Consider the following 25,836-nt stretch of genomic DNA (forward strand, 5'->3'; position numbering starts at 1 on the left):
GTGTAAAATGAAGAGATCAAATCTTGCCATAACAAAGATTTAGTCTTTCGAAGTACAAAGGCTCTTTATTTTTAGTAAAGTGTAAGCTGCACAGATCAAGCCTTTCCTTAAGCCATTAATAACCTAACTGAAGTGAACTGACACAATGAAGAACTGAAGTTGTGTCACAGACTTATGTACCCAGAAATTCACCCAAATGTTTCACAAATCTACCAAATAATACCATGTCTGATGGATGGGTATATAAAATAAAATACCTTGTGCTATTTAGTTAAGTCCCTTTACATTCAAATCTTAAAATCCTGCCCATCATAATAAAATAGGTATCAATCAAGTACTGTACAAGAATTGATTCGAATTGACTATATTTTCCCCAATAGAAAGCGTCATCGGGGGTGGTGAACTGGCAGAAGCAGTTGAGCATCAAGCAAAATGCTTTGAAAATTTATTCTGATACTTCACTTTCTCGAATTCAAATCCTGTTAACATAAACTTCCTTCTTTTCATTGATGAAAGAAGCACCAGCTTATGTAGTGGGGTTGATATAATTTACTCTTCACACAAAAATTTCTGACAGCTTTGTGCTTTTGTTGGAAAGCATTATTATTATTACCATTGTCAAGTGTTCATATTTGCTTGAAATACATCATCATCATCATCGTTTAATGTCCGCTTTCCATATTGGCATGGGTTGGACGGTTTGACAGAGGACTGGCGAGCCAGAAGGCTGCACCAGGCTCCAATCTGATCTGGCAAAGTTTCTACAGCTGGATTCCCTTCCTACATACCTAGTAATAATTATCCAGGTACTTCTACAACTGATGTAAGATAACAGAGTAGAAAAAAAGTTATACATACATATACAAAAGCATGCATACATACATATGTGTATGTATCAAGTTTACTTAGATTTGCAAAATTTTGACCCTCCACTTATTTCTATCATCCATCATGGCACATTCTCCTCAGTGGCATCCTGTGTCGCCTTTTAGTTGTTGTGTCTTCTGTGTGGCCAACCCAACTGTGAGCATTTCCAGGTGTTCAAAGTAGGACGTCATCATTAATTAGCTCCTTTTTTTACTTTTTCAGCTATGTTTATACATACTTACATATTAGTATGTGCACGTGCACACACACACATACACACACACACACACACACACAAAGTATGAAACAAAAACTGTAAAATATCTCAAATGACAATTTATTTATTATGGTGAGAATTAATACATATGTTTACCAAGTTCTGAAACTTTCCTAACTCTAAATCTAACTATACAAAGACTTGCAAGTGTACACGCACACAAACATCAGTAACTAAAACACTTCCATTCTAATTTAATACAATATATATTTATTAGTTGAAGTACTTGGTTATGTTTAAGTATAAAGCAGTAAATGCAATGTAACACGGTAAAAGTATGGGAGAGAAAGTATCACTTCTAATAATTCCGTTTCCTCCTATAAAAAAACTTAGTTGATTTAACTTGAAGCCAAACAGACATGTCTTATATGAGACTATGTGGATTAATACAGACATTTCTTCAATATACAAAAGAGAATGTTTATTTTGCTGTCTTAATAGATCTAAAATAAAAAAGACTTTTACAGCAAAAAAAACTTCTTTAAAAATTTGCTTTAGTTAAAAGCTAGCCAATAATAATAAAAAAAAAAATAATAAAAAAAGCATCAGCCCCATATTTATGGATTTTAGAGTAAAAATGGTTAAAGCAGTATTATAGTGGAAGTTTAAAGGAGAAATAGGTAAAGATGAGGAATCTTGGGGGGATGGGAGAGGGGAGAAAAGAAATAGAAATTAAATGGATTTTTTAAAGTGAAATCTGCTTTTGCAGTTTTCAGACTAAAGAAGCAATGTCCAAGTAGAGAAAGAGAGGGAGAGATGGAGAGAGTCAAGGCAATTTTATTGTTAAATCAAATCAATATCTACAAATCTCAAGATGATAGCAGACATTGAAAAAGTACCTTACACATTCTTTCAAGGAACAAAAATTCACTGAGACTATAGCATCACTAATTGCCATAACCACTAAATTAAATAATATCGACAGAATTGTATACCAAACTTTGAAAAGTTTTAAGACAAAATAGATATTTATCTGTATACATTCCAGGTTAATCTAAGAACTACAATTGAATTTCACAACAATTTTACTTTCAGAGGAATGAATATATATAACAAAAGGTTAGAGATATGAATTTTTCAAGTTAAACAAGAAAATGAACATAAATATCCGTATGAACTAGCTGCAGTTAGGAAGTAGATAGTATTCAACTTGTTTTACAATTTAAGAAACGTCTGCTTTAATAATAACATGAAATATTGTCCTACCTTACCCACTTGAACATGCTAAGCAGCCAAATTCCTACACATACACAATCCATACACAATGTGTGGGACCAGAAGGGCAAAATGCCAAATACAAATATAAGAGGGTATGGCTTGGTTGAGTTTAATAGTTTGTAGGTTGTTGTTCTATGTTCAAAACTTGCTAAGCTCATAGTAGCATGTCAGGTTGAGTCTAAGAACCACAACATCACAGATAAAATTTGATACATTTATTTGTTAGTGTTTTTAGTCAACCAATTACTAGATTGGTATTGTTAAATTGCATACTGACTTGATTGCAATTAACTAATAGGCACTTTGTCAGTCGCAATGATGAGGGCTCCAGTTGATCTGATCAATGGAACAGCCTGCTCATGAAATTAATGTGAAAGTGGCTGAGCACTCCACAGACACATGTACCCCTGACATTGTTCTTAAGGGAGATTCAATGTGACACAGAAAGTGACAAAGTTGGCCCTTTGAAATACAAGTACAACTCATTTTTGCCAGCTGAGTGGACCAGAGTAACATGAAATAAAGTGTCTTGCTCAAGGATACAATGTGCTGCTGGGTACTGAAATCATGACCCTATGATTGTAAACCGAATGCCCTAACCACTAAATAATATGCCTTCAAAAGATTGCAATTAGCACATTATGTTATCATGGCCTTAATACTGTTTCTACTTCGCAAATTTTCACCCATCACAGGGGTTTTTGGAATGTAACACCCACAATAGTCAAAGGATTACTGTATATATGTTAATCTAAGGTGGTGAACTGGTAGAATTGTTAACTTGCTGGATGAAATGCTTAAGGACATTTCTTTGACTCTTATGTTCTGAGTTCAAATGCCACCAGACTTGACTTAGTCCAGGGTTGATAAAATAAGTGCCATCTAAGCACTGGGGTTGATATAAGCAACTTAGCCCCTCCCTCAAAATTGCTGGCCTTGTGCCAAAATTTGAAACCAATATATAGTTCAATCTGATTAATAGTTCTGAAACAGCAATATGTTCCAACACCAAGTAGATTCTGGAGAGAGTCTGCTTTTTTGCCCTGTCTATCCAATAGTGAGGCTTCAGCCTGGAAGTGCAGGGGTTTTGGAGAGTATGTTGTTACATCTCAGTCATCACTACTCTCAGATCTGCTCTAGCCCAGGATGGTAGTACCTGTCAAAGGCCCCAGTTATGAGCCAAATAGCAGAAGGTAATCCTGTGAGGGCTTATCTCTAGACATGTGCCATGTAAGTCCAGTAGTGTGTGGATGTGCCTTGATATAAAGGCTTTAAATTGGTTCTTTGTTTCTATGCATGAAGAATAAATTTGGGAGAACAAGAAACAAGCAGAAAAACCAAAACTGGCAGAAGGCAACCGGAAACCACTGTAGAATTTTTTCTAAAGAAATTGAAGATGTTGAACTGTCAATGCAATGTCACGGGCTGACTACTTTTCTCAAAACAAACAAGGAATGTCAAATTATTGACAAATGTTTAAACTTTGGGCATGATACATTATTCATCTTGTTGAATATAGCTAAAGTTTATTAATAAAAATTGAAGAATAATTTTCTTCCATGAAAATTTAAATAATTCTGTAGTAGGAAGTTTATTCCAGTGACCTTAACACTAAACTACTTAAAATGTAATTTAAGAAACTAGTTGCAAATTGCAATCTCAACAACTATATAATATTTACTTCACACCTACAGCTGACACTGTCTCAAATTAATTACATTGTTGTTTATTAGCATTTACAGGTTAAAAGTTATTAATTTTTGATAATTAATAGTTACTTGCTAGAAGGAATTGAATTTCATTCTATTTATTTATTTATTTATTTTGATACATGGAAGAGTGAAGATTTTCTTTCTTTCTTTTCTTTTTTTTACTTGCTTCAGTAACTGGACTGTGACCATGCTGGGGCATTGCCATGAAGAGGTCTAGTTAATTTTATCAACCCAAGTCAAAAAGTCTAGTGGTGGTCTGATCTTAGGCAGGTTTTGTGCACGTTAACCTTCTCCAGCACTCTGTCTGTATGACCTGGGAGTGAGCCTATGCCCTCCCCTGCCACCATTAAATAAACTACTAGAACTAGAGCCATCCATGATTAAATCTGGGATGAATACTGAAGAGGTTTCCTGTTGCCTTCTCCAGGCAGGTGGGATTTGAACTCTGGATAGAGAGCTGGAAGGTATACCAAATAGCATTTCTGCCACTCTCCCACCCACTAGAGCATGAAATGAAGTGTTTTGCTCAAGAACACGTCGCCCAGTCAGGAACTGAACCCATGATCTGACAATCATGTGTGCAATGCCCTAACCACTAGGCCGTATGCCTTCAACCCAAGTACTTATTTTTTATTGACTGCTACTTGTCTAACTGCTATGTTGTGGGGCATAAACAAAGCAGCCTCAATGCAAAGACAGACACAACATATGTTTTCTCTCTCTCTCTTTCACACAGACATAAATACATAAACACAACAGGCTTCCATACAGATTCTATCAATCTATCAAATTTCATTCATAAGGCTAATGTCAACTTGGGGCTATAGTAAAAGACGCTTGTTGAAGATGGCACACAATGGGCTTAATCACACAACCATACAAGTACCTCACAACACACACACAAACAATGAAACTAATTTATGTCTATAAAACTACTGCTGATAATACATCAAGTGTGCAGGAATAGCCATATGAAGTTAGCACTGTTGACAATCCTCAGAATTAATACTTTGCCAGCTTTTTATAATTATCTTTCCCATTCTTCCAGCAAGGTGAAAGGGCAATATAGTTACAATAAGCTAATACTGAAAGCCAGCTTTACTTAACTTGAGTGACCAAGGCTAGTGGAATTTTTTTTATGTGTGTGTTCATATACATATGTATGCATGTGTTAGAATGAAGGAAGGATTATACTCATTGTTAGCATCAAGGAAACACCAATCCTCACAAAGTTCTCAAAGAAACCTTTCACAGGCCATTTGTACACTCACAGCAGGAGTAACTCCAAGGCTGACTTCTTGTAACCATTTATAATGGAAGGGTGTTAAATTTCTTCAGATCAGTAACTCACTAGCATTCAGATTAATCTGTCAAATGTAATGCTTATGTATTCACGTGTTACTTCATAGCTTTGAGATTTCGATGATGGAATTGTTTATTTTTAGAATGACATTGTAGGGTAAGCGTGAGAAGCCAGATCTGGCCAATTCAAATATAAAAATGTAGAATATTTTGACCTGATAAGGCAAGTTTAACACTGCAGCATTCAAATCATTCTGTCTAAATGTAATGTTTATTTATTCGCATGGATTTTAATTAATCATGCATTATCTCAATTATATGTGCTTTGCTTGTTTGCCAGTAAGCTGCAATTTGGCACAGCGATGGTGATTCCATCAGGGGTTAAAACACTTGGAAGTCATAGACAGATGAAACAACTCACCCCAAATCCCATTCAGGAGCAACGGAAATCAATGTTTCCCCCCATTTCTGTGGATCATCAAATTGAAGGCAAACTAAATTGCCAGTCCATGACTATATGCAAATAATATAAAAAGACCATTTTCTGGTATATCCTGATAATGCATATGTAAGGTATGGCCTGTTTAAAAAGCTCAAGGGTTGAAAATTAAACGGTTAAAGTAGGACTAAAACTAGATCCATGAATTTCTAACCAACCATCTAGTATTTAATCAATTTGGTGCACTACATTCAGCCCACTACACTGTTGGCTGGTAGAGTTAAATGTCTTGACAAAGGATGCAAATGAGCTAAAAAAAAATAAAAAATTAATGACCTACAAACTGAACCAGGAAACTGAATACATAGACAATTTATTTACTATCTTATACACAACATCTACAGACACGCCCACCTCATTTACTCACGCACAGTTGGTGATATCTGCCAGTAATACAACTACTTTTATGTAATATTTCTAAACTGGCTGCCTTCCACACTACCTAATACTCAAATCACAAGAATTTTACCAATGGGGAAGCCACCAGAAGGAAGTATTAAGAAAAATATTAAACTTGCATTTATTATATATACCATAATCATCGTTTAATGTCTGTTTTCCATGCTGGCATGGGTTGGACAGTTTTCTTTTTCTTTAATCTTTTAGTCAAAAGAGAGAGAGGAAGCAGTCTCACAATTCTTTACAGAACCTCTAAGACTGGTGGTAGGAAGGGAACTAACCCAAATGCTTGCAACAGAGCAGACTTCACTAAAGGCATCCAAAGTGCCAGATGATGGTGCTAAATTAAACGATGGGGGTCATGGTAGGATTTGAACTCAGAACACAAAAACAAAATTTTGCAAGGTATAGTCAGACGTTCTCCAGATGTGACAATACCACTTCCAGGCTAGTGGATAGGCAAGAACTTAAAAGGATATTCCATGAAGTGTAATGAGATGAGAATAAAAATGGAAACAAGACAAGGGTGAGATAAAACAAGATTTGTCCATACTGACCAGAAAAAGGTACATCCACACTGCTATCTGTGATAGCACTGAAGCTACTGCTTTCATCAATCTCAGATTGGGGAGGAGTAACATCTAAAGCGAGAGCCATCAGACCGCTTTGAGATTCTGAACAGAAGTCACCTTCTAGCTTTCTCTTTGGCATTGTGCTGCTAATATCTACGACAGCCGTACAAAAATATGGATATTCACTGAATGATATAGCTACCACTTGTATTCACTGTAGCGCTGGAAGAAAAAAGAAAAAAAAAACAAAATAATATATATTTCAATTGTAATAAGAATTCATAAAAACAAATAAAAAACGAATTGAAATGAAGAGAACAAATGAATAATAATAGCAGTGTTGACAATGGTGATGACTCAAAAGCTTCTTAACAGACAGAAGTGAATGTCTATTCCAAGTTATAGGCAACAGCAATTTTTTTTTCAGGCCACTGGGGTGCAAAAAGAAAAAGGAAATTTTTTTTTCCTTTTCTGTTTTTGCAGAGGGTTAGATCTTTTCAAGAACGTCAAAACTTATTTAACTTTTTCTGAATCTTGTTTTTTGTAGCTCCTGACAGTAGCATGAAGAATATTGTATACTCATACAAGCACTCTAACAGATTTTTATTTTTTTTCCGCCCTTCTAACGCCTAGCCAGGCTCATGGGCCCGGTTTCCCGGTTTCTATGGCGTATGTGTTCCCCCCCTCCCAGCTGGACGGGACGCCAGTCCATCGCAGCGTTACTCAAGAAACAGGAAGAAAGAGTGAGAGAAAGTTGGAGCGAAAGAGTACAACAGGGGTCGCCACCACCCCTTGCCGGAGCCTCATGGAGCTTTAGGTGTTTTCGCTCAATAAACACTCACAACGCCCGGTCTGGGAATCAAAACCGCGATCCTCCGACCGCAAGTCCGCTGCCCTAATCACTGCGCCTCCACTGTAACAGATACTGGAAAGTTATTGATTAGAACAATTCATTAAAAATTAAGCTAATTAGTACAGTATATTGAAGAAGGTAGGAGCCCCAAGAAATAAAAAAATAATCTAAGAGTGTGGTGATATAATAAACCTGGGCAGATACTAGTCTCATGCCAATCATTACACTCTTGGAGTGGTTGGTGTAAAGAAAGGCATCCAGCTGTAGAAAACCATGCCAAATCAGACTGGAATCAGGTGCAACCTTCTGGCCCTGGTCAAACCGTCCAACCCATGCCAACATGGACAATGGACGTTAAATGATGATGATGGGCAAGGCCAGGTATGGCCTCTAGTAGAGACTAAGAAATCCAGATTGCAACAAGATTATAATTTGGTGTTGCAAAGTAGTTAACATAACTGTAGTTTAATACTATCATTTCCCCAGTCATATATTATAGAAAACATACTAAATCTGAAATCTGTTAAGTGACATGAACAATTTACCTAAAGAATTACAAGATCATACACATTAGATCTGCTTTATACTACAGTTTAAATTTGACAGTCTCTATTGACATAATCTATCTCTATTAAAGATTCATAAACTCATTTTTGGATAGCATGTCCCTAAAAGTAGGCAGTTAAGAAGGCCACAGGGTTGAAGGGACATACAAATGGAGGTACCATATATGGCTCTCTGAGATATTAAACTAACTTCTAGTGTCATGAAGCTACTTCAGGAGATACTTGTCTGGAAAGCCAAACAGATTATTTCATTATATTGTATAATATCTATGCAACATTACTTTCCTTACGTAATGATTGATGTTGCTTGTCCAAACGATAAAAACAAAAATACATTTAGGAAATAAATTATAAGAAACTTTCCAAATGTGGAACTGAAAATAAGTAGAGAAAGACTAACAGTAGCAATCCCCATTGTGATATTTATCTTAGAGCTTTTTTCTGCTAGACCCAGCATGTAGGTCATTGACCAAATGTCAGTTGTAGTTCATTGGCACATGCCTGTGATGTGCATCTCTACCTTAACACATTTTTGTCTTATGTCTAAGCCATAGTTGTTTGAAGCGTTACCAGCGTCTCCTTACTGGCACGTGAAAAAACATTCAAGCGAGGTCATTGCCAATGCCACTGGACTGACTCCTGTGCAGGTGGCATGTAAAAAACACCATTTTGAGCGTGGCTGTTGCTAGTACCGCCTGACTGGCCCTCATGCCGGTGGCACGTAAAAAGCACCTACTGCACTCTCGAAGTGGTTGGCATTAGGAAGGGCATCCAGCAGTAGAAACTCTGCCAGATCAGATTGGAGCCTGGTGCAGCCATCTGGTTCGCCAGTCCTCAGTCAAATCGTCCAACCCATGCTAGCATGAAAGGCAGACGTTAAATGATGATGATGATGATGATAATGATGAATGTTCGTAGGATAGTGTTGTGTGGAGTTAGAGATGTGACTGGGTGATCGAGGGTTAATTGAATATGGAGCAGCAGGCACTGTGTGGGTTGATGCTTATATGTCTAGACGGTCTTTCCATTAGTGTTTTTATTCTATTTGGGTGTGGTCTGTGTGCAGTTTGTAATGATGCCAAGTTTTTCTATCTTGTGCTCTTTGTAGTTTATAATGAGATGTGTTTGTGTGTATGCTGTTGTTTAGCCCCAGGTCAACCCAGATCAAGCAGAGCTGTGATCACAGGCATTCCAAGAACTACCATACTGTTATTTGATATCTCTAGGACTGCACTATCGACAAGATCTTACCATATTTGTATTTAGTATGCAGAACACTCCTTTGGGATATTTTCCTTCGGCTATTTTGTTAATCATAAGCAACATCATAACATTCCCATAATTTTGTAATTCTTGCCCACTGAGAAAATCTAATAAGGCTGAAAGCTGTCTGTTGCATTCACTCAATGGACTTTAAAGGACAAGATCCAAGTTGTAGAATATAAATATTCTAAAAAAGAAATTTGATAAGCATGTTACTGGTGTTATCTCCTTTGCTTTGTTTTTTTGTTATTTTTAGATTTTAACCCTTTTGTTGCCGTATTTCTGTTGAGATGCTCTGTGTTTCTTTCATTTAATTTTTAGTAAAATAACTTAGTTATCATTAAGCTAGTGTTAGGAACATAAATTATGACTTAGGTTTGGTGGAAAATTTTAATTCAGAACTTCTGGTTGTATTTAACCCTTTTGCTATAATATTTCTGTTGAAATACACCACCTTCGTTTTATTTCATTTTTAAACTGATAAAGAATTTAGTGAAATAGCTTTGTCGTTATTAAGCTGGCATTTGAAACAAATTAGTGTGAAATTTTGAAAGAAAAAGGCATGGCCGTGTGGTAAAAAGCTTGCTTCCCAACCACATGATTCTGGGTTCAGTCCCACTGCATGGCACTTTGGGCAAGTGTCTTCTACTATAGCCTCAGGCTGACCAAAACTATGTGAGTGGATTTGGTAGAAAGAAACTGAAAGAAACCCATCGTATATGAGTGTGTGTGTTTACCCCCTCCCACCATGTTGGTGTGTTGGCAAAGAGATCAATAAAATAAGTACCAGGCTTAAAAAAAAAAAAGTACTGAGAATGATTCATTTGACTAAAAGTTCTTCAAGGCAAGTGTTTCAGCATGGCCACATTCTAATGACTGAAACAAGTAAAAGACGAAAGATGGTGTTTTAACATTTTTGTTTGTAAGTAAAGCAGCAAGCTAGCAGAATTGTTAACACGTCAAACAAAATGCTTACTGACATTTTGTCCATCGTTACATTCTGAGTTCAAATTCCACTGAGGTTGACTTCACCTTTCATCCTTTCAAGGGCAATAAAATAAGTACCAGTTGAGCACTGGGATCAATGTAATCAACTTAACCCCTCCTTTGAAATTGCTGGCCTTGTGCCAAAATTTGAAACCAATATTTTGTTTATAAGTGAGTAGTAAAGAATGGAGTTAAAAATTGTAGTGATGTTGATGATCATTAAAATAATGTGCGTAGAGCTTCTCTGTTGGAGTCATCTTGTATTCTTTGAACGAGGCTCTGTATGATTAAGAGTTGAGAGTGTCGTGGGCAGGAAAGGAAAATTTGCATTAGTAATATTTAATTAATTTTTCTAGGATTTTTTAAGGTTTAAATAATAATGCATCTGTAGAACAATACTTTGGCTGGGTTTTAATTAAGTTTTAGAAATGCAATTATTTTACTCAATTTCCAGATTCTGTGGAATTAGCAATATTGGAAAGAACAATAATTGTATCCCAGTTCTGCTCTGATGCTATACATCAATGATTAAAGATATTCCAACCATGTCTTCCAATTTTCCTTTTTGGGGTACATCATAACAAGGATTATAGAATTCAATCTGTCCTTTGTCACGATGACAGGGTGTAAATTAAGTTTTATTTGGCTGCTAATTCCAGCACGTCAGCTCTCATAGCAGAGTGCCTGCTTCACTAATGGGGTGTAAGTAACAAGTGAATAAAACTTGCAGTAAAGTTTAAATTAACAACATTTTTTTGAATATCTATATATTTGCTATATACTAACTTGGTTCTTTCATTGTGGGACATGGATTTATTAGGAAATTGAAGTGAAGCATAGGATGAAAATGTGGAGGCGTGTGGTTAGGGTGTCAGCCTCATGATCGTAAAATTGTGGTTTCGATTCCTGGACTGGGCGACGCGTTGTGTTCTTGAGCAAAACACTTCATTTCACGTTGCTCCAGTCCATTCAGCAGGCAAAAATGAGGAACGCTGCGATGGACTGGCGTCCTGTCCAGCTGGGGAACACATACGCCATTGAAACCAGGCCCATGAACCTGGCTAGGCTTTAAAAGGGCGCATTTATTTATTGTATAGGATGAAAATGCTTGAGAAACTCTGGTGTAGAGGGGTTCCTTCACTGGCTCATAATAAAAATTGTCGAAAATATTGAAGGGTGCAGTAACTCCCTATGTTTTATGAATACATTTGTGATTTGGCTAAAGTGCTAAAGTTTAACTCTATAACATTCAGATTATTCTGTCTAATATAATGCTTATGTATTTACACTGAATTAATCGTATTTCATAGCTTTGAGAATTTGATGATGTAATCATTTATTTTAAGAATGACATTGTAAGGAAGGTCTTAGAGGCCAGATCTGGCCAGTTTGAATATAAAATGGGTAGAATATTTTGGCCCAGATATGACTGGTTTAAAGGGTTAATTTTTTTTTTTTTTCCATTACTTCCTTACTGCTTTTCTGATATTTTTGATATAAAAAGTGGGCCAAGGTCTAAATAGAAAGTATCATGTGTTTTACTTTTTTGTCTACTTTATATAATGTTTAGTGACTGACATGGAAAAGCATTTGACAAGTTTACTTGTTATTGGGAATGTATGTTACTTCAAGATATTATTGTGAAGTGTGATTAGGTGTGGTCTTTTTCAGGGTTTGCTGATGTCCTGTCAATTACTTTGCACACTGTTGGCAGTTTATGTTAAATAATAACAAATGTTCGCCCATTTTCTACTTTTCCTTTGGTTTATTTTCTTCCCTATATTCTCATTTAGTTTAAGTTTTCTTTTGTTTTTGTTGAATGTGTTGTTGTTCAGTTATGTTTGAGGTTGTCCTTATTTTTATCACATCTATTACTTCAGTTTCTGCAATTATTTTATTGTGTGTACGCACCAGAATTATCATCTATATTAATGACTGTGGCGTTGTTGAATCCTGTATGTAATTGTAAGATGATGCAATTTGTCGTTAGTAGATAGAACTGGTTCCATTAAGCTTTGGCAAAGTGTTCGTTTTGTCTGTTGATGTGTGAATGCACTGTGATGATGATGATGATGATGATGATGGGCAGGTGATTAGAGGAGTGTTATGAATTGTTTGCCATATGATTGTGGTAAATAGGTGTGTTAGTATATAAAGAATATAATCTAGAAAGGAGTTATTATTGTTGTCAGGTGAGTAAGACACAGGTGTGTTGTTTAAGAGGTAGGGGAAGTATGGCCTGTCCTCTCTTCTCAGGGTGTAATCATAGATCGGAAGGGTCTCCTGTTATAGGTTTATTTCTTGCTTCATTACAATGTGACAACCATATAGAATGGTGATAAAGTTTCTTAATTACAAGACAAAGTGCTGAATTGCAATGTGTTGAGTATTTATTTATTTAGGTCAGTGGTTCTTCACTGGGGCCCATGTTAAGATTTTGTTAAAATTGATCTGCAATAAATTGGTTATACTTCTACAGTACATAAAATATTTTAATCTTTTCTTTTTTATATATATAATTCCTTATAATATTTGATTATAAAGATATATTATTAATAGTAGGTGCAGGTGTGGCTGTATGGTAAGAAGCTTGCTTCTCAACCACATGGTTCCGGGTTCAGTCCCACTGCGTGGCACCTTGAGCAAATGTCTTCTACTGTAACCATGGGCCGACCAAAGCCTTGTGAGTGGATTTGGTAGAAACCCATTGTGTATATATATATATATAACACCAACCACTTCGTGAGTGTAGTGGGTGCTTTTTACGTGCCAGGCTGTACAATGTTTTCCCCAACCTTTATCTAACCCAGTGGTTCCTAACCAATGTTTTTTTGTATCCCCCATCACTTAAGTAGTTGTTATGTCTAGCGTCCATGTAAGTGACAAGTAAAGTCCCATGACTAAACTAACTTAACATGGATGATAATTTATAAATTTTATTCTAAAAATAGACTGAATAAGCTTTTAACAGTGAAATGATAAAAATCAATTGCGACAAAAGTTGTAAATTTACTTTCTACATTGCAAATTAATGATTTCCCTGTGCCCGGTGAGAACTCATTTTATTTTAATAACCATTACTAGTTTTATTGTGTATAACATAATTACTATTATAGGTGAAATTTAGTATTCTTTTATTTGTTTCAGTCATTTGACTGTGGCCACGCTGGAGCACTGCCTTTAATCGAGCAAATCGACCCCAGGACTTATTGTTGGTAAGCCTAATACTTATTCTATCAGCCTCTCTTGCTGAACTGCTAAGTTACGGGGACGCAAACACACCATCATCAGTTGTCAAGCGATGTTGCGGGGACAAACACAGACACACAAACATATACACACACATACATATATATACATATATACGACGGGCTTCTTTCAGTTTCCGTCTACCAAATCCACTCACAAGGCTTTGGTTGGCCCGAGGCTATAGTAGAAGACACTTGCCCAATGTGCCACACAGTGGGAATGAACCCGGAACCACTCACAAGGCTTTGGTCGGCCTGAGGCTATAGTAGAAGACACTTGCCCAAGGTGCCACACAGTGGGAATGAACCCGGAACCATGTGGTTGGTAAGCAAGCTACTAACCACACAGCCACTCCTGTGCCTATATATATATATATATATATATATATATATATATATATATATATATATGTGTGTGTCTGTTGGTATGTATATAAATTTTGTATTGGGATATTTCTATTTTTCAACATTCTTGTCTGTTTTACAAAAGCCTCAACTTCAAAATTTTGTTATTTTGTTCAGATTTGTTACTGACTTGGCATATTTTTCTTTTACAAATTTTATTATTTTCTTGTACAGCAAATATTCTAGCCCTGATCGTTCAGTCCCTCACCACTTATATTATTATGTCTATTGTTTTAAAAATTGGAATTTTTCAACACGGTTTTTCTTTATTTTTTGATGATGGTAAGAAACAGTTTGAGGGGATTTAGCTACTAATTCTAGTAAAGGCTCCTTGACTGGCTCATGCAAGACCCGGAAGTAAAAATTTGTGCACAAATTTTCATAAAAATTGAAATCAATGAAGAAAAAAAAATTGAAATAAAGAAAGAAAACCCCAGAAAGAAAAATACTTAAAATGTCTTTTCACATTTCAAGAATAAAATGATAATAAAGTTAATAATAATAAAAAAAAAGAATAAAAATAAAAAAAACTAGATTTTTTTTTTAGTAGCGGTAGTTCTCTAAGCAGAAAGAAAAAGGAAAGAAAGAGAAAGAAATGTTTTTATTGTGCATTTCAATTTTGATAATAGTCTGAGTTAAGTGAAACCTCAAAATATTGAGAGCTGCACTACTGTAGAGTAAGATTTAAAGTAAGCTAATTCACTTCACTTTTAATGTCCTTGAGAATGGTAATTAATGCTACAAAATCTTACCCTACTTGCAAAATAAAAAAAGAAAGAAAGAGAAAGAAAGAAAAAGAAAAAGTGGTTTGCGACAAAATGATAAAATACATGTATATAAAAAGTATTAAAGATGCCTAAAGACACTGTATCAAGTACCAGAATATATGACACCGAGTCAAAGGCAATCTGAAGCTTTATGACAACAAGATAGACTTCATAATTCATCAGGAAACAAGATACAATTGACAAAGCATTCCAGAGAGTAACTTAGAATTACACAACTTTAATAGTCGACCCTAATAAGCGAAAAGAAAAGAAAAGGAGGTGGGGGTAGCTTCAAACATACCACAGTAACACTGCACTTGACAGAAAATCTCAGTGCCAGCAGTTGGGTGTGGATACTATGTCTTTTCATAGTGAAGAATGATGTACCCATCAACATAAATTAGTAATTAGTGTTGAACTCGGACAAAAGACAATCTGGAGAGGGAAGATATGGAAGTTGAAAAATTCTTTAGCAAGACATAGGTTCAGAAATATATTAGGTGCCATTGTTGAAGATTTGATATTTCAAGTAATTCATATAAAGTGGCCATTTCCTGGATGCAATGAAACTATTTTTGTAAATGTTTATTCTTTTCTACTCTAGGTACAAGGTTTGAAATTTTGGGGGAGGGGACCAGTTGATTAGATCGACCCCAGTATGCAACAGGTACTTAATTTATCGACCCTGAAAGGATGAAAGGCAAAGTCAACCACGGAGGAATTTGAACTCAGAACATAAAGACAGACGAAATACTGCTAAGCATTTTGCCCAGCGTGCTAACGTTTCTGCCAACTCGCTGCCTTTTCTAAATGTTTATTAAGATTAGTATATGTTGAAATTAAAGACTTAAATAAATAAATAAATAAATAAATAAATTAGAGTATTGGGACAAAAAAAATTACAGAGTAGTAAAAATTACATGCATTCAGTCAAATCCACAAATGGAGATCCATTACTTGTTTTAATCATGGAACTACTGCCACCCTGGGGCACCACCTTGAAGGATCTAGTCAAACAAATTAACCTAGTACTTAATTTTTTCATGTCTGATACTTATACCAGCTTTTTGCTGAACCACTAAGTTATTGGAGATGTAAACTCAGGTACCGCACACATATATGTACATATACACACACATAATGTATTTCCAACTTCTATCAAATGCAGTCTTAAAGCACTAGTTGGCCCATGGCTAAAGCAGAAAACATATGCCAAGAATGCTGCACAGTGGGACTGGACCATACAGCCATGCCACACTTAGACTAATTGATAATAATTACTTTAAAGGTAATGTCTTAATTAAAACATGAGAAATGAACAGTGACAAATAATGATAGTTAGGAATGCTGAGAAGAAATGGCTCATTTATGATCATATCACAAGTGAAGATTCTGGATTATTTTTACCATTAATAGATGCTAATCCATTTAAGTATTTTCTCAATACTGTCACTTATTCTGAGTTAGAAGATTTAAATAAAACCAGATGATTCTTTGCCTCAAACCTTCAGGTCACATACAAGAGTATCTATTAATTTTGCATTATAACAGACAATAAACAAAAATATATGGTTTCAGATATATGGTTTCAAATGTGTCTCAAGAATTTATTATATTCAATTAAAATTAGATTCATGTGTTGTGTGTACATGCATGTATAAATGTTTATTTTACATTAGATCTTTCTTGTAAATATTTTTGTGTTTTTATAAAGCGATAAAGTGTTTGCACCTAAGTAGAATTGCTCAGCATATGTCGTCATGTCGTGCATTATCTTTACTTCATAAAAGCAACTTAAAAAAAAAAAAAAAAGGACGGGGAGTCCTCTTGATATGAAAATATGGGAGAGAAAATACATAAATCAGTACATTTATTCAGTTTAAGCACATTTTCTTTTCATATACTAACACATTTAACATCCATTTTTCAAGTTAACTGGATGTTCATTAAGTGTACAGTTCTAAACCTATGCTAAGACAATCCATGATCCATGCCAAAGAATACAATAAGATGTCTATACTTTTGATATACAACAGTGGGTTTGCTATATCATTTTTTCTGTCATTCTGTATTGAGTTTTATTGAATCCCATTTTTGTTACAAAATAAAAGATCCAAATGATTGTAGACATTTGAAATTCTCATTCAGACTGTCACTCTATTACCATAGTCTGGGACAGCTATATTATTTACACTTATTTTACACTCATTACATTGGGTTTTCTCGAGCAGATGCATTTATCAATAAAACATCACAGATAATCATTGATTATCTACTGCCGAAAGAAAATCATCATTTTGATTCTTTTGCTTGTTTCAGTCATTTGACCGTGGACATACTGAGACACCATCTAGAAGAATTTTAGTCAAACAAATTAACCTCACCCCACATACATATGATGGGAATCTTTCAGTCTCCTATAGCCTTAGGTCAGCCAATACCTTTCTAGTAAATTTGGTAGACAGAGACTGTGTACATGTGCATGTATGTGAATGGTTACATTCTGCATTTCTATGAAAGATCAGGGTGCTGCAGACGGTGCTGTCAGTTGTCACACCCCTGTCAACAAATCTTTTAAGCAAGGGAATTTTTCATTTCAAAGACAGGTAAGGTTCAGCTATGTCTGGAGAGTCAACTAATCGTGTGGAAGCCAGTTGTGTGTGTGTGTTTGCACTGCCACCACCACCACCATTTAGCTATCAGTGTTGGTTTGTTTATGTCCCACATAACTTAGCAGTTCAGCAGAAGTGACTAATAGAATAAGTACCAAACAGATAAGTAAGTACAGGGGTTGATTTGTTCAACTAAATTCTTCAAGGTTATGATCCAGCATGGCCACAATTGAATGATTGAAACAAGGGATAAAAGTTGAATAATGATAGGAAAGTGTATAGTGTAGAGTAGGCTAGCACGGTGGGCAGGTTGAACTGTTGCAGGCCTTTGACAAAAAAGGGATAAATGGAAAACGACTAGGGTGACAAAAGCATATGGAATCCTTGTGGAACTATGCAAAAAGAAGAAGAAAAAAGGGGTGGTAGAAAAAACAGAAATAAATGAGACACCTGTGCTCATTGCACACAATTACTCTTATTTAAGGAAGTTTATGTGGAGTTATGCCTTTCCTGGTGGTGGTGGATTTTAACAATTATTGAAAGATGTTTGATCCATTGGTCATTTGTAATAAAAAAAATAATAATTGGTTTTAACAATTATTCAAAGATATTCAAGTTTATCCTGTGCATATAAAAAACAAAACAAAAATAAACTATCACTTTTTGCTCTGGAAAACGCTTTTTTTGTTTGTTTTTTTTTTTGAGGAGAGAAAAAAAACTTCACTCTTTGATTCCCTTTGAAGCGACACTTTTTAATTCCCTTTGAAGCATAACATATGAACACATAACGTAACAAGCAGAAATAATGTTATAGATTCTAATACTTCATTTGAACTGACATTAGATCTTCACTGTGGAAAACCACTTCAATACTGAAGCAGTGAACTGTCTTTTTTGCTTTGTCTCTAGAGAAGGAGAGTAGCCTGAACCTTTTCATTGATCTCTCTAGTATTAACATAACATAATAAAAATAAAATGCAGTGAATAAACAACACATTTCTTTAGATATTCAACTTAAAAGATTATATACCCTCAAATAAGCCTATTGCAAGAAATCTTTGAAGTCAAGGAAACCATCTATTCCAAAAGTCCTTAAAAACATTTCAGACAAACTCTATTGGGGAAGAGACAGCATATATTCCTTTCACTTTGGGTAAACCATATGAACATCATACAAAGATTACAAATTACTGGCAATTTCTGGGCCACTAATTTAATGAAGCAAAACTGGAGTGCAACATCCACATCCCTTATTATCAACGTCACTATAAAATTTGTAATCATTGAAGTTGACAACAGAGGAATTTATGAATTTTTGTGAGAACCTAGAATAATTCTTTTTTGGAACAGTGGATCTTGAAGCACAGAAAGCTATCAACATGTAAATACTGGGTTGGAAAAATCCTTTTGGGATAGAAGAAATCAAAGGCAGCCCTTCAACATGTTTGTAGCCAATATTTCAACTTAATATTATGCTGCTTTTTTAATAGCATTATGTATTTCCCAAAAACAAAAAAATTTAAACCACGTTTTATGATATTTTTTCTATTTTGACTGGGGGTGATAAATTGTCAGAAACTAAACACATAAGACTAAATTTCTTACAGTCTTGTGTCACTCATTTTTGGCTTTAAATCCTACAGGGGGTGCTGTTATTTTTCATAAAATCAATACCAGTATGACACTGGGGCCATTTCTATTGGCTACCCATTCTCTACTCAAATTAGTTATATGCCCAAAAGAGACCACCATCATCATCATCGTTTAACGTCCGCCTTCCATGCTAACATAGCAGATAGCAGCAACGTTTGGTGTGGCCTAAAATAAACAAGAATTTAGGTCACCTAGTTTTAGCTTTGTATATATTATTATGCTTATTGTTAACTTTGTCTTGCACAGCAACATTATTTCATTCTCCAAAATGTGGTATTTGGATAATGAAACCGGTTGAACCCCATGTCTACATGTTCAATCCTTATCTAAGTACTATATGCTGATTTGATTAGATTTACTCTTGATCTACGCAGTATCTCTCTTTTATAAAAAGTATGTGACTGTCATTTACTAGTGATATTGACTGCTTTCATGGTTAGTAACCCTTAAACATTCAGATTACACTATTAAATATAATACTTTTTGTTATTCATATTGTATTGAATTAATTATGCGTTATCTTTGAGTTTTTGATGATGTGATTGTTTTTATTTTTAGAATGACAATGTAGGATAGGCATGAGAAGTCAAATCTGGCCAGTTTAAACTTAAATGAGGCAAAGTATTTGGGCCTGGTATGGCTGGTTTAAATGATAAAGGCTGCCACCTTCCAATAATAACTCAAATTTTAGGTCAGTAGTTTTGAGGGGAGATGGTAAGTTGATGACATCAACTCCAGGATTTGACTGGTACTTTATTTTAACAGCCAAAGTTGACCTCAGTGTGATTTGAACTCAGAATGTAAAGAACTCAAAGAAATGCCACTAAGTGTTTTCATACAAAAAAGGTACTTGTAAGAGTTATTTCTTTTTAAACATTTATTACTTCCACAACTAGAAATGCATTTTGAGGGGCTGCAATTCGTTTGTCAAAATGAGAACAAGTTGTGGTACCTTCAGTGGTTTGCTAGGGGTTCTAAGCAAATATTTGCTCTCAAACATTGCTACATGACAGGATGTCTTTTTGTTTTTCCTCCCATAGTTCTTGGTTCTAATTAGAGACAAATACCACAGACTTATGCAAAGCTTGGATGCATTTAATTCCATGAGACATTAAGTACTGGCATTTCATAAGTACTAGCTCCACAATATAACAATATTCCATAAAAAAACATCTATCCTACATAGATACAAAATACAAAATCTAGAACTTTCTATGCCACTTTGTTTTTTGCTAAAAGTTCCTGATGACTTCGAAATCAAATGTTCAGTAATACAAGAACACAACTTGTGGGATCACTAATATTTCCAAATGTTACTATAATATTGTCTGAATAGGAACTCATTTAAATTATAATTATTTTGTTATTGAAATGGGAGTAACTTAGACCAGCAAATTAACCCTTTCGTTACTGTATTTAATTTGAGATGTTCTGTGTTTCTTTCAATTACTTTAAATATAACAAAGAATTTACTAAAATAACTTAGTTATCATTAAGCTAGTGTTAGGAACGTAAATTGTGACTAAGGTTTTATGGAAGATTTTAATTCAAAACTTATGAAAACAAGACATTTGTACTCAGAGCCAGATCTAGTTTCAGCCGGGTTGGTAACGAAAAGGTTAACATGGCAGTGGTCTGGAGGGGGGGGGGGGGGGTAGAAAATTAGTAAAGATAGGTAGATGAAAAATCTTATTCTAAATTATGAAAATTTAAGAAGTCTTTATTGGAACAGCAATCTTAGTTTGAGGAACTCTTTAGCTTGTACACATGTAGTTCAATGGAATGGCTCTCATTAAGTCAAAGGTGCAAAAAAGACTAACTCATAACCTTCAAGCCATTAACAATGATAATTTTCCCAAGGTACAATGCAGTGGGAGTGAACCAAACATCACATGGTTGGGAAGCAAGCTTAACTACACAGACAAGACTGCACATTACCACAATTCACCACACACACCTTCCCCCAGTCACCCACAGGAGGAAGAAAAATCCCTGCAAATGATGGCTGAAGTATGTCACTCAGCACAAATTCTGCTGCAATATTGAAAGTACAAGACTGAAAGGTGGACATTAATTACTATATAACAATATAGTGTGGGTTATTAATATGCAATATCAACCAATAGTGTTTTGCCTAAGAGATATTGCAACTGGAAAGAGAGAGAGAGAGAATTATTTGTTCGATCTGGAGAACGGGGCAGTGCCCTTAGGCTTCTCAGGGTCTCCTTAATCAGCAAGATCAATGCCATAAATGTTCCTCTTGTAAGTCAACACCTGTTTGAAAAATAAGAGCAGGGAGAGAATTCTGGTCAACTGATGTCCTGGGTAGGAAGGAGCAGAAGAAGTGTTGAATGCAGGGCCTGGCCACAATGTGGGTAATACAGGTGCCATATGGCTAAGTGGTTTAATTTCATTTTACAACCACGAGGTCCTCGGTTTGTTTAAGATGTTACAAAGTGACATCTTAAACAAATTTCACTTTCTATAGCCTCAGGTTGACCTTTATCTCTTGAGTGAAATTGGAACAACGGAAACTGCAGAGAAGCCTGTGAGGTGGATTGTACCTGTAATTCATAGAGAATGGCCTTGTTATACACCTGTGTCACCTTGATTCTACTTGAGAAATGCATTGAGTGAACAGGTGCCTGTGGAATGGTCGGCCACTTGCACGTGAATTTGAAGCAGATAATTCAATTGATCAAACAGCTGAATCCTTATTGTCAAATGACAAGGATTCTCCACCCATATATACAGAGAGAGAGAGAGCTAGAATCATATTTACATGCATGGATGTAGTCCCACCCTGGGCAAGCATCTGCTATAGTCCCAGGCCAAATAAGTGGGTCAGAAACTAAAGAAGCTTGTAGTGTGTTTGTGTGTGTGTGTGTGTGTGTGCATGCGCATATTTTTGTGCACCCTTGTCTACACATCATGTAATGGTTATAAATGTGCGTTACTATTATACAAGCAATGTTTTTTTTTTTTTTCTAGTTCTGCATGAAAATCATGTTTGACCATAGGGGAAATATTACCATGCTTGGAAACAGGAAAGGTATCCAGCTGTAGAAATCTACCAAAACAAGTTACATATGACCCATGTAAGAATGGAAAAGTGGATGTTTGATGGTGATGATGAGGAAATATCACAACACACTCAAATAAAAATTCAGAAATTTGAAGCTAACTATTATATCATTTTTAAAAACAGCTGATTACAACATTAAGTTGAAGATTGTATTGCAGTGTTAAATATACACACATAAATATATAATGGATGGTGAGAAAAACTATCTTTATGAAAAGATTCAGTTTTGCTTTTGGATTTTTATAAAATTCTTAAGAGTTTTATTAGCTAGCAAGCTCTGAACATTAATTAAACTGGGTGCATTTTTATTTTATTCTTCAATTTTTTTTTTCTTTTCTTTTTTACTTTTGTAACTCTAGGTAAATTTGTAATTTGACACCATTTATATTCAACAAGCAAAGTATGTGCCAGACAAAGAGTTAATTTCGACAAAATAAGAAAGTACAGGTTGGAGACAGACAGATACTGTAAGAGGACGGTACGCATGATGTTAAAACATGTTAAATAAATAAAAAACGAAATGGGAAAAATAAAAATGTTGCATAAAAGAAATCAACTAGAAATATGTCAATGTTTTTCTAAGGAAAATAATAAAAAGAAATATGACAGAAAACAAAAACAAAACAAAAAAGATTAAAGTTTTTTTTTTTTTAACTGTCCTACCCCCATCACACTTCTACCTGCTCCAAGTCTGAAGTTGTATGTAGTTTAGTTCTAATTAATTGTTAGACAGGTCTATGTGTCATTCACAGACTAAAAGGAGTGGATTGGGAAGGAGCTGCTACTACTGCTGCTGCTGCTGACAAAAGAAGCCAACAGGGATAACACTCATTGGTTATTAATGCAATTAAAACATGAATTGCTGATGCAACAGTGACAATAACAAACAAGGAACACAAGAGCAGCAGCAACAAGAACACTGTGGTGGTGGTGCTGCTGCTGGCTGAGAAAGTAATAAATTAAACAAATAGTGTCAAGGTGATGTTTACAGAGAGAAACAAGGGAATGTGGGTGCACAAGGCTAAACATCAATCTCTTGTACTGTTAACACTGAGTGTTTAGCAAAATTATAAATAAATAATATTCTTTGGTAATTAACAAGGTGACATTTTATTTGTTTATTGTTGAGTCTGATTGAACTGGTAAAATGTGGCAGCAGAAAATGCAAGTTCAATTCCCAACTTGATTTTTTTTTTCTCCCTCCTCCTTTCTCTGATTCATTGTCTGCTAGACAGATGATCTACATAAATGGATTGAGGCTTCTGCACATAATTGGCAGCATAGAATCAGTCTCCAGGATTACAGCACTATTACAGTCTCCAAGATTACAGAACTATTCTATACTGCATTAGATTTTGCAATGCGTTCAAAGTATTTTTCTCTAGAGTGACAGAGCAAGTCTTATAACATTGCACATGGTTGATGGCTAAGTGGTTGGGAAGTTTGATTTGGAACAACATGGTTTTGGGTTTAGTTCCATGGCATGGTAACTTGGACACGTGTCTTCTTAACAACCTCTAGTTTACCAAGGACTTGAAAGTGAAATCTCGTTGATAGAAACCCTGCAGAAGCCCATAATGTGTGTGATGACATGGCCATGTGATTAGGGTACTGGACTCATGAACATAAACTTATGGTTTCAATTCCTTGACTGAGTAGCGTGTTGTATCCTTGAGCAAGTTATCCAATTTCATGTGACTCCAGTCAACCCAGCTGAAATTAGTACTGCTCTTGTACTGGTACAATCTTTTCTCCCTCCAGCTGTCACATCCTGATTGTTCCACTGGGTCAAGAATGAAGACCAAGAGTGTTTATATCTGCTCATGACTATACAGGCACCTAAAACATTTAGTGAAAGCATGAGACATGCTTCCAAGTCACCCTTGATTTTGAGCAACAGTCATGTAAGATGTGTATGTGTGTTACCTTTACACTGGTACCATTTAAAGACAGTACTCTTAGTTTATGCCCCAGAAACAAGTAAAAGCAGTAGCAGTGTGTTTCAGAACATGTGCAACTGGAAAACAAATTTTTCCAAATTCTAGCACATTCCATATGAAGTAAAATGAAATATATTAAAAAACCCTTAACACCATTTTATAACTAAGCCTCTAGCCTATCAATGCCCCTCTGATTACTAAAGAATTTGACTATTGCTACTAGCAAGCCTTCAAAACTACTGGTCGCTTCAGTACAAACAGAAGAGTGAATGAATCCCAGTTTGCTTAATTGTGGTCCTTGCGTAAACTCAACATAAAATTCCTGCTCCTTTTTTTTGTTTTTTTTAACATACTGGACATAACCATTTCTTTGAAATTATAATTCTTAGAAAATTGCTAGTCATCAAGTTAGGCTTTGTGTTCAATTACTGTAATTTATTCTGAACAGGGTTTACTCCAGATAAGACTCCTGGCATATTATAACTTTAAATTTCCTGATTCAATAAAATGTCAAACCATACATTTTAGGCAGATCTTACAAATGAGAAAAGTTCCACCTGAAATTCTAAATATCTCTTTTCTTGTAAATATTCCATTTCTTCTCACATTGCAATACCAAAAGTAGAATATGGCATGGCTCTTAAGTCTGGTAGAGATAAATAAATAAAAGTAATACTAAATAAGCTTAAGTTCTATGTTATTTTCCTACACTTTATACTGACATAGCATTTAGAATTTAGAGGCTATAATCACTGCCCTTTTATTTTTGAATTTTCTCCTTTATTATCAATTGTTTTTTGTTGTTTTTTTTTTTGGAGGGGGGAATGCTTTTAAGCAGACCTAGAGGAATGTTATCAACACTACCAAGAAACTAACGACTCTGTTTATTACATTTTATTTGTTTTAGTCATTGAGCTTTGTCAAACAAATCGAGCCCATTATATTTTTCTGAAGCTTGGTATTTGTTCTGTTGGTCACTTTTTGCCAAACTGTTAAGTTACTGGGGCATAAACAAACCAACACCAGCTCTCAAGCAGCGGAAGGGGACTAACACAAACATACATACACATATAAAATTATAGGCTTCTAGTTTCCAGCTACCAAATTCACAAATTCACTCAAAATGCATTGGTCAGCCTGGGCTTATAGTAGAAGGTACTTGGCCAGTGGGAATGAACCCCAAACCATGTGATTGCAAAGCGAGCTTCTTAACCACACAGCCAAAACCTCTAATTATTTGGTTGTGTTCCTACAATTTTTCTTTCAGAGTGGTATTCAGGTTTAATAGACATATCTTCCCATTTTGGAGAAACAAAAGATTTTTGTTTATCCTTCATCTTTGTATTTCATATGTTGACAGATGGGTCAATCTGATTAAAGCTAACCCATGTCGTAATGGGAAAATATTAAATGGAAACTGAAATAATAGTGAATTGAAGTTGAAATATGGTGGTACTTTAGCTTGAAGTTTGTGCATTTAATCTTAGAATATGGAGAAGACAAAAGACAAATGCACAGCCATTTATCTTATAGGCTTTGATTGGAAATTACCAATTGTGTACTAAGTTTTGCTTATGTTCCACATAAATAAGCATACTATACAAGATGGGG

General features: G+C 35.2%; 1 protein-coding gene across 10 annotated transcripts in view; it reads right to left on the reverse strand.

Annotated features, from left to right (window-relative positions):
• LOC106871219 (uncharacterized) overlaps positions 1-25,836 on the reverse strand; it is a 184,726-nt gene that overhangs the window by 13,527 nt on the left and 145,363 nt on the right. For all 10 annotated transcript variants that reach the window (XM_089347662.1, XM_089347661.1, XM_089347665.1 and 7 more), the window contains one exon: positions 6,832-7,068. In XM_089347662.1, coding sequence (XP_089203788.1) covers positions 6,832-6,985 — 154 coding nt within the window. In that variant the 5' untranslated portion in view covers positions 6,986-7,068. The remainder of the gene's footprint in view (positions 1-6,831; positions 7,069-25,836) is intronic.

This window comes from Octopus bimaculoides, chromosome 2, assembly GCF_046866305.1.
Source record: "Octopus bimaculoides isolate indiv1 chromosome 2, ASM4686630v1, whole genome shotgun sequence".
NCBI lineage: Eukaryota > Metazoa > Mollusca > Cephalopoda > Octopoda > Octopodidae > Octopus > Octopus bimaculoides.